General features: G+C 39.6%; 2 protein-coding genes across 3 annotated transcripts in view; one reads left to right on the forward strand and one right to left on the reverse strand.

Moving 5' to 3' along the window:
- The window catches only part of LOC118596088 (snake venom 5'-nucleotidase-like), a 41255-nt gene extending 36115 nt beyond the window's left edge, over positions 1 to 5140 (forward strand). Inside the window, exons 6-8 of the mRNA XM_036206816.1 lie at positions 2152 to 2299; positions 3151 to 3337; positions 4597 to 5140. Coding sequence (XP_036062709.1) covers positions 2152 to 2299; positions 3151 to 3337; positions 4597 to 4796 — 535 coding nt within the window. The 3' untranslated portion in view covers positions 4797 to 5140. The remainder of the gene's footprint in view (positions 1 to 2151; positions 2300 to 3150; positions 3338 to 4596) is intronic.
- A 5763-nt stretch (positions 5141 to 10903) lies between these two features.
- Positions 10904 to 17320, reverse strand: part of Rnf180 (ring finger protein 180) — a 171046-nt gene continuing 164629 nt past the window's right edge. For both annotated transcript variants that reach the window (XM_036207450.1, XM_036207451.1), the window contains exon 8: positions 10904 to 11888. In XM_036207450.1, the coding sequence (XP_036063343.1) occupies positions 11689 to 11888 (200 nt within the window). In that variant the 3' untranslated portion in view covers positions 10904 to 11688. The remainder of the gene's footprint in view (positions 11889 to 17320) is intronic.

Here is a 17320-nt window from a genome sequence, read left to right on the forward strand (position 1 = left end):
TATCTGTTAAGATGGTATATGCCCGACTTAAAAAGATTAGGAAACAATACTTACTATCAGCTTAGTGATATCTCACATTCTGATCCTTTTCTGGACCCCACATACACCGGTTCACTTGTCAGAAGCCCCGCTCATTGTTCCCTTCATCCTGCCCAGGAGTAATTGAGTTCCTGGAGTGGATGGACTGCAGTGCGCTTGTATCTGACCCATAGCAGGCAGTTCCTCCCGTGGCGTGCAAACTGATTGTGTAAAGATCTGTGGTGAACCTAAGGTGGTTTAGACTTCCTCTCCCTTCCTCCCTCCTTCCTTTCCTCTACTTCTTCCCCTCTTCCTTTTTCCTCTTCTCCTTTCTGTTTTCTTTCTTGCCTCTGTTTGCATCTTAAACTGGTAGAAGATGGAAACAGATGCTTGGCTTTGTTTCTGATTCTTCGATCTCTTATCAAACCTGTCTTCTTTGCCTCATTGGCCTCTTTCTGTTCAGCCAAACCTGTTCCTTGTCAACATCTGTCACCAGTACTGATTATAATGTCATCTGCTGTGATCCAATACTATTCCGTTTTTATGTAAAATTTGTTCTATTTTTCCATCTACTAATCACTTTTCTCACATTTCTCTGATTTTGTGAAAATCAACTTAGTTTTTCTTTTCTGTCAGTGAAACTATAAGGCTTTTTTTTTTTCTTCTCATTTTCTTTGTTGTTTCTCTGTAATCAGGGCATCTTGTGGTTTGGCGAGCTGTGCATGCAAGTGGCAGTAAGATTATATTAGTTATTTAGAAACATAATGGAAGCCTAAGGGTTCTGTTTTTCAACCAAAAGTTTCTTTAACTGAAAATAAAAGACCCATAATAATGTTTTACTCGACAACATTTTAAAATGCTGTGGTTGAGGAATTGAGAACCATAGTAAAAATACTGATCTGGCAGGTTTATAACACTGATTTTTTGTTCTTTAATAGTCTTGATGCTTTGTTTAGCAATTTTCCACTAAGTCAGAGCCCAGAAGGAAGAACATTAGGGGATTTCTGTTGAACCGTAATTCTCGTCCTAGCAAGGCAATATTGAGTATTACTAACTGTGCTGATTCATTGTATTTTATTAGATTTGAAGTGATGGCTGCCTAGAACCTGGTACAGATTGATAGACCAGAATAGTCCAGGTGCTGCTTTTTAGGATGACACCTACAAGGAATGGACAGATGCAGCAGGAGGACAGCAGGGGGAGCCCAGGGCAGGAATGGGGACTGAATGTCACCACTGTTCCCTCCACGTTACAGAAGGCAGAAGGGAGCAATGGGGACAGCAGCGGAGAAAGGTGGCGAAGGGTTGCTGAGGTTTCCTCTTGGGGCAGGGGCTTTGTTTCCCTCAGCATTTTGTTTCCCCAGAAAAAATGCTCTCACCTTTTTCTAAACTATCTTCTGTGTGAAGCATGTTTCCGACTTATAACCATTTTGTCAACGAGAGGATAGTATTCTGCACTTGATCTTAGCCCAAAGGCTATACGTAATAGATGACAGTATTCTCAACCGCAGGGTTTGTATTAGAGAAATCTTGTTAGCCTCATCTGTTTAAGAAGAACAGTTTATCACGGAGTTATAGCCCCAGCCATCAGCCTCATCTTTATTCTCACCGAGTTGTCCAGGACGACCTTAGATTCACTTTGTAATCCATGCTGTATCTGTGATTCCCTTGCCTTAGTCTCTCAAACAGCCGAGCTGCAAGTCTGCATTACCAAGCCCAGCAAGTAATCACATGGGAGTAATAATGAATATTAATAGGAGTCAGGCATTTCTAAAATTTATAAGGGGCTGCAGTTAACCTTTTAAAGGTACATATATATTGTCTCTTTAACCATTGTATTCCTTTAGTAACTGAGGATGGAAATTGAGACATTTCACAGTAGTTCAGTTGTAGAAGAGAAATTCTTTAAGTTTCTCTTTGCGTAGAAGGAAGTAAGGGTAGAATCACTCAGAGTTGCTTTTATTGACTTTTGAAATCAAAGGTCATGTGACAGCTTCTGTTCAGATGCCACCCAGCCAGTGTGCACCTTGCTTATCAAGTAGCATAAACAGACATGCTCACTTCATTTCTAATAATTTCTAGCTTATGATTAGTAGTCTGCAGAATTACCTGAGAGTATGTTTTTACATTTCAGATTTCCTCAAGTTGCTGGGATAGAATTTGGATTTGATCCAGATGCAGAACCAGGACACCGAGTTATCAGAGACACTGTGAAAGTTCAAGGACAGTACTTGCGGAGAAAAAAGGTCTACCTTCTGGCCATTAAGGAGTACATTGCAAATGTGAGATCAGTTTCTTTTGAAATGTTTTAAGCAAATTCCCTGATGCTATTCACATGCTAATGCCCACACATATTTGAGTTTCTTTTGATGATTTCAGACCCTCAGAAAACAATAAATGTTTTCACTGTTGTTTTTGTGATTCATGAATTGAGTTAATTTTAACTCCCAGTGTCCAAGCACGATTTCATTGTTTTGTACTGTCAGATTTAAAAATACAGGCCATCTAAAATCCATGCATACCTAAACAATAGGCAACTGCTGCCAGAAATGTGCAGCCCAGAGTGCTATAATGGATTTCTAAATTCAAATTTAGTGATAAACACTCCTAAAGCATGTAATGTTTCTATTTTAGAAATATTTTTCATTTATAACATATTTTGTTATCTAGAATGAAACATAGATGACTACTTGGGTTTTAAGGACTTTACATATGAATTTAGTGGGTTCTCCACTATGTGAAATGGAGTACAAGAGGCAAGGACCCTTGATCAATGCGTAGATTGTGTGCTCTAATGCTGGGAGCCCTTGAGTAAATTTCAGATTAGATTCTACAGTATCATTCTAAACAGCCTCTCTTAGTTCACTGTATTTTACAACCCTCTTTAGAGATTGTACGTGGCCTATTCTCAAGGCTGTTGAATAATAGAGCTGGGACAACAGGGTCACAGCTACCATTTCTAGATCTATGGAGGAGGACAATCATGTAAAGTATAATAATTTAGATTTAAGAAAATATTATCTTTTTTTGTACATGTAAAGGAATTACTTTGAATACAGGAGTAAATTTAAAATATATTTAATGTGTTCATTATTTTTGGCTTAGAAAACTGAATTACATTTTGGCATTTCAGGGCAAGGATGGCTACAGTATGTTTAAAAGTTGCCCTCGAATGTTTGACACAGAAACTGCACAGGTGCTGTCTACAGTCGTCATGAATCACTTTGAGTCAATCAAAATTTTGCAAGGAAGGAAGAAGTGTGTTTCAGGCCATAGAATGAGTTTGATTATGGCAACGAACAAATCCCCATCCCTGACAGGTGACAGTATGGTTTTGTCTCATGTGCTTCTTTTTGACTAACTTTTTCTTCGACTCTGCTCTCTAGGTGTGTGAAGGAAATAGACTGAGCTTTATCTTCCAAGTGAAAGGCAGGCACAAGGGACTACAGCCACAAGTCATCCAAAGCTATGGAGTACAGAGATGTTCTAGGAAATCATGCCCCTTTTAAGCTTTTCTGCTTCACAATCTTCAACTGCTTCTACTAGTCTAGATGGAAAATTATAACCTGTCAAATTAGCTTACTTCTGTCCAATTAAACATTTTGTCTTTTCCTACCTGATAAACACTGGGCCTTGGCATACAGATCCCATTTATTGATTGAGTTTAGAAGCTTAATTCTTTTTATAACATCACTTTAACCACAATCCAAGGCCAAATGTGATCAAATTATAATTAGTTTTATAATTGTCTGATCCTTTGATAAATAATTATATTCCTAAATATATACAAATTTTGAAAGCTATAATTATACCTTTTGGAAGAAAATGAATTATCTTTTTTTAACCATGAAAGTACAGTTTTTTCAATGCACTGACTACTTTTTGTCTAATTTTTTTTTCAAAAGTTAAAGTGGAAAACAAAATGACAGCTATCACATATGTTCACAACTAAATGGACTCAGTGGGCTGTATTTACACACACACACACACACACACACACACACACACCACACACACAACAATAATTAAAAAGTATCACAAATTTGAGAGGGAATGGTGGGATGAGAGGAATTGCAAGGGGGAAGAGAAGAGTAGAAATAATGTAATTATGTAAATTTTATATTCATATAAAATTCTCAAAAAATTAAAATATATAATGATCAAATAAATTCTCTTGGGGGCAATATGTAGTAATACTTTAAAAGTTCTAAAAAATTGACACATAAAATTGTATTATGCTGTTATCATGTGATGTTTCTATATGTGCATACTTTGTACTATGTTCAGATCAAGGTAAGCATATCTATTTCTTTTAACATTTATTGTTTGTTTAAGTATGCAATACCTTAAAACCAAAATGAATTGATGCATTTTTGATTATCTGCAAATTTCATAATATGTTCAATGGAGTTTTACTCATGGCTGAATGACTTGATTGTGAAGATGAAGAAAATCTGGTTAAAATTTCATCATTGGTTATAAATTTCAATTCATGAATTCTAATAGAGCGTTAGTTATGATCTTAGAACATTTATTTTGGAGACCATCGATAGTTGAACTGGTTCTATTGCATTTCTAGCCTTTGAGGAAGAATCCAAGGAACCATCAGGAGTAATTGCAGTGCCTGGCATTGAAGGGAGAATCTGTCATATTTCTCCAGACATGAAAGAACATTTGCATCAACTTAGAGCTGCAAGAAAGCAAGGTCTAAGGACTTTCCCCACCATTAGTGACAATGCATCGGAGAATTCCGATTCTGACGAAATGGAATATCTTTAGTATGTTTTGTTAGTGCACAAATGAGTTGGACCGCTTTTAGCAGTGTTGAGTGTAGTTACAGAATCTTGGTTATTTGTATTATTCTAGAATTGATGTTAATTAATATCTAAGGATATTCCTCTAAATGTTCTTTTCATTTATTTTTTACCAAGTCATGTAACTTTTGACTCCTCAATGTGTTGTGCCAGAAACATTAGCAAACATTTGTAATTTAAGTATAGACAGTATGCTGTTTATTGTTAAATGAAATTCATGCTCACCTATTCATAGTATTTATTTGTATATTAATTTTCTCTTAATATTGCTTATGTTTCTGTCCAAATGATATATATATATATATATATATATATATATATATATATATATACATACATACATTTCTTCTCATTATTGGTTTAATTATAATTCTTTCAACCTTGTTGGAATTCCATGATATAGCACATGGACCTATTTTCTTGTTAGGAGTACTGAACTTTCATGTTAATGACTGGGAAGCATGGGCTTTATGGAGTATAGTTGCTATTGTCATTTTTACTAGGTATTCTTAGTGGCCTTTCTCACCACAGTGAAATAAGAGGTGTTAGTACTATAGTATTTACCAATAAATTGTGTTAAAAATTAGTTAAAACCAGACTGGACCAAATTCACAGTTGGCTTGTTATTGGTTAACTGGTGATAATTCCTAAATTTATTTTTCCTTTGGCAGTTTTAAAAATTATATTTGTAAGGAAAAAGTTCTAATCCTTAAGTCTTCTGTTATTTCCTCAGTTAAGAGTTACATTTCCACAGTGTAACTAGGGCAAAAATCACTTCTGGTTTTGGAAGACCATGTGTGCATTCCTTTAATTTGTGGGATATAAAAAGGCATGTCCAGTTAGTGTTTCTGTCAGTGAACAGTAGCGAGCACAGGAGCTGTGCACGCTAACCTGGCTGAGGTAAGTGGATGGTTATCTAACAGAAGGAACTGGAACTCAGTGTGTGGCTTTCCTCTCATCTGCTTTACCAGAACTATCTTCAGAAGTGGATTTGCAGACATCATGCTATTTTCTGAGTTATCATGGATGACAGAAGACAAAAGTAGAAAATTTTGCTTCAAATATAATGTATTAAATTATTTGCCTGACAAAATTGGCTTAGGGAGGGAAGGGTTTATTTGGGCTGATGGTTCCAGGGAACAGTTCATCACAGCAAAGGAGAGGTGGGACAGGAGTTTGAGGTGGTTGTTGGTAATATTATTGCCACAGTAAGGAGGGAGAGAGAGGGGAAGGGGGAGGGAGGGGAGAGGGAGGGGGGAGGGAGGGGAGAGAGAGAGGGAGGGGGGAGTGAGGGGAGAGAGAGAGAGAGGGAGAGAGAGAGATGCTGCTTTGACCTTTTCCTCCTTTTTATTTTTATTTTTTGGAACTTCAGCCCATGTAATCATGCCACCCACACTTAGGCCGGGTCTTCCCACTTCAGTAATCTAATCTAGAAAATCCCTCATAGATAAGCCAAGAGATTTCCTTCTGTTGTAGTTTTAAATCCGATGTAATTGACAATGAAGATTAATTAATCATTGCAGGTCATTTCAGTTTTACTTAAACAATAACATACCAAGAAAATTTCTGAAATTGAATTTATTACTATTATTATTTATGAAATGGACATGAGTATTAAACCACCTCCTAAGTACTTCCTTTATGACTAGATTAATACATCTCTCAACCTTCATCTGAGAAACTTCTTTTTGCAGTAGATAGTGCTTAATATTGAAACCCTCAAATGGTCAATTGTTTTGGAATATTATTTTAAGATGTGTTACATTACATTACAATGCTCTGGAATATTTGTTTATTGATGCAAAGATGTATTGCATTCTTTTATGTTGCATTTGTTTAACTCTGTGAAGCTGTGTTACTTTGCTTGCCAAAAAGACCTGATTGGTCTAATAAAGAGCTGAATGGCCAATAGCTGGGCAGGAGAAAGGATAGGTGGGGCTGCCAAGCAGAGAGAATAAATAGGAGGAGAAATCTGGGAAGAGAAGATTGAGTATTGAGAAAAGGAGGAGAGGAGGACATCAGGGGCCAGCTGCCCAGCTATGCAGCAAGCCACATAGTAAGAAGTAAAGAAAGACATCTAGAATAGAGAAAGATAGATGCCCAGAAGAAAAAGATAGATGGAACAATTTAAGTTAATAAAATCTGGCTAGAAACAAGCCAGGTTAAGGCTGGGCATTTATAAGTAGTAAGTCTCTCTGTGTGTATTTATTTGGGAGCTGGGCAGTGAGCCCTCCAAAAAAGCCAAATAGGAAAAAAAAAAAAAAAAAACAATTATAGTTGATGTTCAGAGAGTAAGAGACTGCAGAATGCTCAGCCCAAAGTGGGACTTCCTCTCAAGGCTCGGGCATCATCATAGAAAAGACGGCCGAAAGACTGGAAGGAACAGAGGTCAGTGCATTTTCCTGACAGGATGGGTCAGTTGCACATGTGAACTCACAGAGGCCGTGGCTGCACCAGTCCCACACTGAACTATCCAAATGCAATGTTGGCATGGATGGGGTTGGGGCTCAGACATTCTTACCCCTGACTAAGGAACTGCCAGCAATGAATGGTTCCTGGAAGAGAAGACTCAGTTTTCTTCAATGCAGGCCCCAGGAAGCTAGACACCATGCAGTACATGATGGCTCTACCCTCGGGCACACAGAGGTGACACTAAGTAGACGGGTGTACTTGAAAAAATAAGGGAACACATGAAACTGCAATGGAAAAGCACTGAAGGGATGGAGGAGGAACTGGAAGAGGGGAGTGGGGATTGGAGTTGAACAAAATGCATTATATGTATATATGAAATTTTCAAAAGTTAAAATATTCAATTATAAGTATTTGGAAATGTTGCTCAGTTCAGGTATTCTTATGAATATCTAAACATGTTTAAAATTAATTTTGCACTATTAAGTTCTGTAGAAACAAATTGTTAGTGATAGATCATAAAATTTAACTTTCAAAATAATATTACTGGGGACAAATAATGTATTTTATTAGATTTAGAATTTTTCTTTTTTTCCTCCCTTTGGTTCTTTATTGGAATTTCTTTTGCAATTATATAAATGATGCTGAAGAGGCACACAATGAGTTTTTGTGTTACTTTAAATTCATGGAGCTGAGCTGTTAAGAGTACTTGCTGATCTTCCCAAGGACTGGGGTTTGGTTCCCAGAACTGTGTCTTCCCAGCAGACACTGCCTCTAATTTCAGCTCTGTGGAATCCAATGCCCTCTTCTCCTTCCTCAGGCACACACATGCATGTGAGACACACAGACAAACAGACAGACACACATGCACACACCCAACCCTACACATTAGAAAAAACTTTGAAGTTAATTCATGGATTTAAATATTACCTGGTTTCTGGTCATTGTGTGCTAGAATGCAGAAGGAAAATAATTTTATTGCTGGATATGGAGTCATCCAGCCAGAGGTGTGGGAATATAAGCTAGGCTTTAAGTAGGGCTGCTGGGGATGAGAAAGGAGCAAACACTGACCAAAGTGGGGCCTGGTGGCTCTCCCTCTAGACAAGGGAAAGGCAGAAGTTGGATGATTTCTGGGATGGAATAAGTGCCCATCATCTGACCTGAAAGACTTCAGGGGCTCTGTCTCCTGTAAATGCTACAATGCTTGATCTGGGATAGAATGAAATGCATGCCATGCTTTAATTTTTGTTTGTTTGTGTTTTCTTTTTTTGAGACAGGGTTTCTCTGTACAGCCTTGGCTGTCCTGGAACTCACTCTGTAGACCAGGCTGGCCTTGAACTCACAGAGATCTGCCTGCCTCTGCTTCTGGAGTGCTAGGATTAAAGGTGTGCACCAGCATATGCCATGCTTTTAACAGACAAACCAAAGACCAGGAACATGTTTACATCCTGTCCTCTTATGGCCCTTACCTGTCTCAATGTCTGGGCATCACAGATTTTGCTGGCTTCCTAGAAAGTAGCAGCTCTCGGAAAAAGTCCACTTAGTATTTTGTAGCTTTTAGCTCCAGTTGTATAAAATGTAAAATATTTTGAAATAGAATTAGAGCTTTATAATTGCTTCCTAAATTTCATTGCTTTAGTGGTCTGATGGGTATACAGATGTTTGTTTTTAGGTTACAGGTACAAACAAATAACTAAGGTGAAATGAATGAATGTTTTCTGTGAAATATGTATCTACATTATTGTTTCTTTTTTCCTTAATTTTCATATGATAAAAAATTTCTAAAGTAATTTAGGAACAAGTCAGGGGATATTTTCTATGGCATATAAGCCAGGAATTGCCTGGAAAATGGCTGTAATTGATTTCAAAATTCTTTAAATATTGTCCTTGAGTTTTAATCGTTTGATCGATACATGTATTGTGGGGAGGACTGATGCTTACCCTTTATTCACATTATTTTTATCCAGAACATAAGTTAATGGCTATAAAGATTAACTTATAAACACAAATAGATATCTCTTTGTAAACTGCATTTAATTTTTTATTTTCTGGATTGGATGAGTCTGATATATTTGATGATATTTTTCATAGCTACAACCGTGAAAACAGTAATAAGAACAGTATTAGAAAACGTAGAAAAAATCATCCTGGGTGAGGAAACCCAGGCTCAGAAGGATGAACACGGTATGTACTCACTCATGGGTGGATAGCAGATGTAAAGCAAAGATGACTAGACTGCTACTCACAACTCCAGGGAGGATACCTAGTAAAGAGGACCCTAAGAAAGACACAGGGATCGCCCAATGACAGAGAAATGGATGAGATCTACATGGGCAAACTGGACGTGAGGGTGGCAATGAAGGGCAAGGATCGAGGGAAAGAGAGCTTAGGGGAGCGGGAGATCCCAGCTGGCTCAAGAACAGAAAGGGAGAACAAGGAATAAGAGGCCATGATAAATGAAGATCACATGAGAACAGGAATAGGCAGAGTGCTCGAGAGGTCCCCAGAAATCCACAATGATACATCCTCTGTAAACTACTGGTAATGGTTGAGAGAAAGCCCTAACTGACCTATTCTGGTGATCAGATGGCCAAGTACCCTAACTGTCGTGCTAGAAATCTCATCCAATGACTGAGGGAAGTGGATGCAAGATCCACAGCCAGGCCCCAGGTGGAGCTCCAGGAGTCCAATTGGCAAGAAAGAGGAGGGATTGTATGAGCGAGAATTGTTGAGACCATATTTGGAAAAAGCACAGGGACAAATAGCCAAACTAATGGAAACACCTGAACAATGAACCAAAAGCTGAGGAGCTCCAGCTCGATCAGGCCCTCTGGATAAGTGAGACAGTTGAACTGTTTGAGAGGCACCCTGGCAGTGGGACCCGGACCTGTCCTTAGTGCATGAGCTGGCTGTTTGGAACCTGGGGCCTATGCAGGGACACTTCGCTCAGCCTGCGAAGAGGGGACTGGATCTACCTGTACTGAATCTACCAGGTTGAGCTGAATCCCCAGGGGAATCTTTGCCCTGGAGGAGATGGGAATGGAGGGTAGGCTGGGGCGGGGAGGGCAGGGAAGGGGAGGAAGGACAGGGGAATCCTTGGCTGATATGTAAAATTAAATTATAAAATAAAAAAAACAAAGTGGGGAGGAAGAAGCACAAACAGAAAAAAAAGCACATGTACCACTTCCATATCTCTTAAGAATCACATCAAGTCAACCTAATGTTTGTATTTAATATAGTCAGCAATTATGCTAAATTTTAACTATTTACAGTCTAGATTGGTCCAGTGTATCTGTTTTGAATGGCTGTAGATTATTAGTGTGATAAAGTCATACATTTTTAAAAAACAGGTTACCACATGATAGGCAAAAAGGCTGGATTAGCAGTTCATTACCAAAACTGTTTCTAGATCTCACAGACTGTCCTAGTAAATATATAAGCTTATGTCTCTCTTTGTTTAGGTTTCTTTCACCTTTGAATCAGGCTACCTTCTCCATTTCCTGCTCATATTGTAATGATTCAGATATTTTCTTCTTTTAATGTGGAAAAACTAAACCATAACAATTATTGTAATATAACGAAACACCAATCTTCCTTTATATAAACCCATAATCCTATTTTAGAAACTCTTTATTCCACATATTAAGTCAAATAACAACAGTAAAAAATGTAAAAGCCACTCTTTATTGCACATTGACAATCTTCTAGTTAAATGAATCACCAGATTAATTACAGTTTGGACATGCATTGGTCATTTAGGTCACTGGAAGTCAGATTTGTCATTTCTCAAGTGATTCATTCTGAAGTGTTAATATGGCTCTCTAACATAGCTATTGGGTGTTAGTCTGGCTGCATGAAATATCTTGTTCTTATCATAGTTAAAAATGTTGCACCAAAGCTATGAAGTCTGTACAAAAAGGATAGTCAGATTTTTTGGTACTAGAAGGAGACAGAAGTAGAGATATTTAGAAATCAAAATGCAATATACCCTGCTTGATTAGTTCCCAGAGAATATGATTTATCTTTAATGCACATCATTTGCCTAAGAATACATAGTGCTTGACTGAACATCTTAGTAATAATGATGCTATCCATTCAGATTATTCATTTCATATTTTCACTATTTTTAAATGGAGGTAAAACCTCAGTCTTTACAATCATAAAAAGTATAAAAATGACATTGTAAAATTAGAATCCCAAGTCCTAAAGTAAAATCCATGGAATTAATAGTGCACTGTTCCTAAAGGCTGGTAGATCTGCTCTCGAATAAAGTTTAGGTTGTTACATGAAAGACATTAATAAATAAATCCATTATTCTCAGAATTTCTATAAACACTAACAATTTTTATAATGCAACATTATAAAAACTAAAAAGCACACTCTCAAAATGTTTAAGTCATTGTTGTTCATATTTATGATTGTTCAATTATAGTGAAGTATGATGATTCCTAAAACGGAAAGAAAAAATAGCAGAGAAAGCAGAAAACAATGAATCCGATGACCCAGTTCACTGAATAAATGTAGATGATCACCATATCCATGTCAAACCACCATCCACGGCTGTCGTCCTCGAAGTGGAGGTAGTCCATCCTGTGTGCACCATGTGGGAACTGCCTCCGTGTCACTGGAGCTGTGTGCCTGTGGAATCCTAGAAGATACAGGAGTCAATTACTTTCCAGCTCTCTGAAATCAGATTATAATGGAAGCTGTATTATTACCACAGTGCCTTGAACAAAGCTGATCTTGGCTCCACTGAGTGGTGTGCTGTTGTGTCTAATAGTTGCCTTTTTCAATGATGAGCAGTGTTGAATGTCCCAGTTTGGGGTATAAAGGGAAGAGCAGCAGGTAAAGCTGGCTCAGTGACTTGGACCACATTATTGATGACTTCACTGGCATCATCTGACATGACTTCTGAAGACTATTTTCACTTACACATTTTCCTAAATTTAAATCCTAGTCATCACAACTGCAGCCAGAAGGACTCTGTGACCTTGGAACATCCACTGACCTTTTTAATCGTTCACCTTGACAATTTTATTCAGTGAAGTTAATCGAGCAAAGTTCTACAAGAATGTATTCCTTGTTTTAGTTCTGAAAGAGTTGGACATACATAATAGTAGTACTGCAAAGAATATTACCTTTAATTTTCATGTTCTTCAGAGCATGGGCCTACTTAGGGGATTGGCTAGTGGAGAAAAGCATATCTCGGAAGCATAATCCCTTGTCACGTTTCTGAGGAATATCGCATTTTATGAATTTTGGGTATATTTACTACCTGAGTATCTGGAGCCTGAGTATAACTTGATCAACAGAAATGTGTTTTGTTGGTTGGCCAACATGATAGTTAAACCTGACACACTTGGGAAGAGGGACCCTCCATTGAGAAAATGCCTAGATCATTTGGTCTGTGGCTATCACTGGGAGGTATTTTCTTAATTGATAAAATTGATGTAGAAAGGTCCAACCCATGGTGGGTGGCATCACTTCTAGGCGGGTCCAGAAGGGTAGCTGAGAAAGCCAGCAAACAGCACTCATCCATGATCTCTGCTTCAGTTCTAGCCTTCAGGTTCCTACTGGAGTTCCTGTCTGGGCTTCCCTCAGTGAGAGACTGTAATTGTAAGTCAATACAGCTTTTCCCTGTCCAGTTGCTTTTGGTTACAGTGTTTACCACAGCAACAGAGATGCAAACTTAAATGGCCAATATGTAATATTTAAGGCTCATAAAAAACATTTTAAAAGATCTATATATAGCCTCATTATTAACTTTATTTTTGCTTATCTACTGCATGCTATATTTTTTTGCTTATTAGTATGAGAGGGCAGCAAAATATCCTAATTATTTGAACAGAAAAAAAATGCTGGCACTTGCTAGTAGTGACTGGCGCTAAAGGTCAGATGAGGCTTCAGCTCAAAGCAAAATTCTGCTTCATCATCTGTAGCAAATGAGTGATGAGAAGTGGCCTGCTCCAGATCTGGCTGCCAATTCAGACTACAAGGGTGAATTCACCTGGCTCTTGGCATGGCTATTTAAAGCCCATCTTTTCAATCAGGAACTGTTCTAGCTTGCTGTTTGTGTTATATTTATTTGTATTAAGTAGGCTGAAAACACGAAGGGCAAGTTAAAGGCAAAATAGAGTATGTTTCAGAGTAAGATGCAGAGCTACGTCTCAGGTAGGTTTTAGATAATTTGGAATTGTCTTTATCTAACCTCCTGTCATTTCATTTGATATTTTGATTTTTAACTTTTGTAGATTACAAGGAGCTTAATTAGGATGATTTGTCAGGTTTTTTTTGTTGTTGTTGTTCGTTTGCATTGGTAGTATTCCAACAGGCTTTTTAAAAATAGGACTCTGCTTAAGTCCCTTTTTGCTACATGTTTAGCTGATATAATCTGACTAACTAGGCATTTGCCACATACCATGTGCAGGTATTGGTTAAGTCCTTATTAAATATTAGTAACCTATTTTTTTTTTCTCTACCAGCAACTCGTAGCTGATGGGAGAGGGAGAATCAATCTTCTTCTTCTTTTATTTTTATTTTTTATTTTTTATTTTTTATTTTTTTGTTTTTCAAGACAGGGTTTCTCTGTATAGTTTTGGTGCCTGTCTTGGCTCTTGCTCTATAGACCAGGCTGGCCTCGAACTCACAGAGATCTGCCTGGCTCTGCCTCCTGAGTTCTGGGACTAAAGCCATGCAAGTGTAATGATTTAGTCGGTCAGTCATGCTCCAGGAGGAGGCCCCATTCCCAGAATTATTTGGGCAAATGAATTGGAATTTACAGACTTCAAAAGAAAACAAAAAAACAAGTGGTGGAGTGATTAGGGCTGTAGGGTGGGTCTATGAGGAGTTGGAGGTGATTATAATCAAACTACATTGCATAAAGTTCTCAAAGAATAAAATTTTCTAAACTTGTAAAAAGTTTATTCTTTGTGTCTTTTATATCATGCACCCCAATCCCACGCATCTCTAGTCCACTCTAATTTGCCTTCTGCCTCTGTACCCCCCCCCCCATAAAACAAAATAAAATTAAAAAGGAAAAGAAAAAGTAAGGGGAAATCTCATCATGGAAGCTGCAGTGTGACACAGTTGAGTCACACAGTGAACCCTTTTATCTATACGTCTTTTCATGCAGGTGTTCATCTCAAAGAATCATTGGTTTTGTTGCCCCTGGTCTCTGGTACACTATTGACACTGGGCTCTCACTGGGACTCTCCCTGGACATCCCATTGCTGCCCTGTGTCATGAAGATCCTGTAGTCCTGGGTCCACAGGACTGCCGTCCCCCCACCTGTGCTCCAACAGATCACAGATGGGGTGGGCCAACACTTAACCCTGGTTCTGGGCCTGGGTAGTTGCAAGGTTAGTCAGCCTGCCAGCTCTCCCTGGTCTTCACCACCAGGGTGAGTTCTCTAGCATTACCCTGGCTAGTTCACCCCTTGTAGCAATGAGTAAGGGGTGGGGTCAATTCTTGTGCCTTCCCATCCCCAGGGGCAGTTCTCCCACACCTATACCTTTAGGGACAGTTCTACTATGTTGCCCAGTTGAGGTGTAGGGGCCACTTTTCCGAGTTCTGCAGCTGATGAGAGGCAGGGACAGCTCTCCTGCTCTTTTGAGCTCAGGGCCCACTTTCCCACCTGAGGCTGGTGGTGGAGGGGACTCTCTCTCCCATTCACGCTGCCATGTGACAGATAATGGGGACAGCTCTCCCACCTACCTCAGGCATGGGTGGGTGGGGGCAATCTCTCCGCTGCCCCCCTGCCCATGCTACATGACAGAAGAGTGAAGGGGACTGCTCTCCCATGCTCACAACTTTGGGGCTGGCTCACCCACACCTCTACCAACAGGGTTGGCTCTACTGTGCTCCCTGTCAAGGTGCAGGGCCTGTTCTCCCAAGTGTTGTAGCTGGTGGGGGGCAGGAGCAGCTCTCTGCTCTTATGACCACAGGGCCAGTTCTCCCATCTGCCTCAGGCGTTAATGGGGGCGGGGAGAGGGCATCTCTCCCCTGCCCATGCCTCCATATGGCAGATGAAGGATGGGCCAGGTCTCCCACACTCACATTCTCAGCTCACCTGTGTCCTTGTCAATAGGGTCAGCTCCACTGTGCTGCCCGACAAGGGGCGGGACCTGCTTTCCCAAATGTAGCAGCTGGTAAAGGGAACAGCTCCCTCACTAGCTCGAGGTGGTAAGGGAAGGGGGCCCTTTCTCCCTCACCCCCATCCCCACAGTACAGACACTGGAGGCAGTACCAGGTATGGCCCCTCTTGAACTCTCAGGGCTGACGTGCCCAAGTCCCTGTCTACCGGGTCAACTCTACTGTGCTACCCAGAGGAGACAGAGGGTCCTGTTCTCCCAAGTGCTGAAGCTGGTGAGGGGTTGGGTCAGGTCTCCCATCTGCTGCAGGTATCCAGGGGTGAGGGTTGAGGGTATCTTTCTCTCACTCATGCTACCACATGGGAGTTGAGAGGGGTGTGACCTGCTTTCCTATTCTTGCACCCCCAGCACCAGCTCACCTATGCCCCTGTGAACAGGATCGGTGAGGTGTAGGGCTTTCTCTCCTGAGTGCTTCAGCTGGTGAGGGGCAGGACCAGTTCTCCCTAGTGTTGAAGCCAGTGAGGGGCAGGATCTATCTTCTTAGCCTTTGGTGATATCAAGGACATTAGACATCAACACAGACTATGGCTACATCAGGGCCATTGACCTAGGCATGGGTCCCTGCAGCAGCCCAGGCCCAGATATCACCATGTCACTGAGTGGGATTCAAGTCACACACCTTAGTCACTTTCACCTCTTTAGACAGGCCTCTATCCATAGTAAATGAACCATTCTGTCTGTTTCTCTCTCCCATAACACCCCCCACCCCTACACTATAACTGTGCCCAATCTGCCCATGTTTTCTCCTTGAAGCCCAGGCAGGCCTGATCGGGGGCTGGGGAGGCAGGGGAGGGTCTCTTTGTCCTGCTCAAGTCTGTCATGACACAGTGTAGGAACGTGCTTCTCCCTAAAATCTTATTTTTAAATGTATTTTTCTTTTCTTTAGATAAGCACAAGTGTGTTATCTTTCTTCATTCCAATGAGTTGGACTACTGTGCTCTCAGCCTGTGGGCCTTTTCCATGTGAAAGTGTAAGGAGAGCCTCAATCTCAGCAGCTGTTTTCAAAACTGAAGTCATTACAGCCTTGGAGAAAGAGGACATGGGGAATATTTTTCTCCCACACTTAAATATTATCCAAATGCATCAAGAGAAACAATCTCCAAGTAATTTACTGTTAGTATTAAAAACATGTTTTTTCCTGATCCAAAAGAATGATGTATAGGCCGGCATCAAAAATAAAGTGCATGGACCTGATAACTAACAGTATTAATATGTATTGCATTAGAGATATTCATGCCAGAAATAAGGGAGTTGATACAGAACAAGAAATGATGCACTGTGAATAGTGGTCCATTGCTAGACACCCAGAGAGCCTCAATCTACTCTTGGGCTGTAATAATAATGTATTCCACCCTGTTAGTATCACTATATAGTTGTGTACCTATGTCCTGTATTGGTGAAAGATAACAAAAAGAGCCAGATACAATTCATGACACCAGAGTGAAGGAAACAATTTTTTATGTGTGAAGTAGATAATTATTGGCTGGCTATTTTCACTTTCTCTGAATGTTTTTTAGGCAAGAGGGGAGTGAACAGGGATTTAAACAATCTTTTGGATTTCTAATGATGTAAACTGCATAGGATAAAGGCAGTTTCTAAATTAAAGTTGGCCTAAAGACCACTTCCCAAATAATTATTTGGTAGGAATAAGTAAACTATGACATTGTATTAGAAAACATCAGAATACAAACTTCAGTGTTTAATTCAGACTCCACTGAAAAATGATGGCCATGCAAATACAAATTTTGTGTCTAGTATGAGGATGAAATAAATTAGCACATACAAAGTATAGGGCTGGCCTATAGAGAGCATCCAGTAAAAGTTAAATTCGCATGATTTTATTAGAGGAGAAACTTGTATTGCCTTTCATATATTATTTTTTTTTCTGAATTAATCAGCAAGCTCACTATTCTTAGCTCAAATGGCTTCT

The sequence above is a fragment of the Onychomys torridus genome, chromosome 15 (genome assembly GCF_903995425.1).
Source record: "Onychomys torridus chromosome 15, mOncTor1.1, whole genome shotgun sequence".
Lineage (NCBI taxonomy): Eukaryota > Metazoa > Chordata > Mammalia > Rodentia > Cricetidae > Onychomys > Onychomys torridus.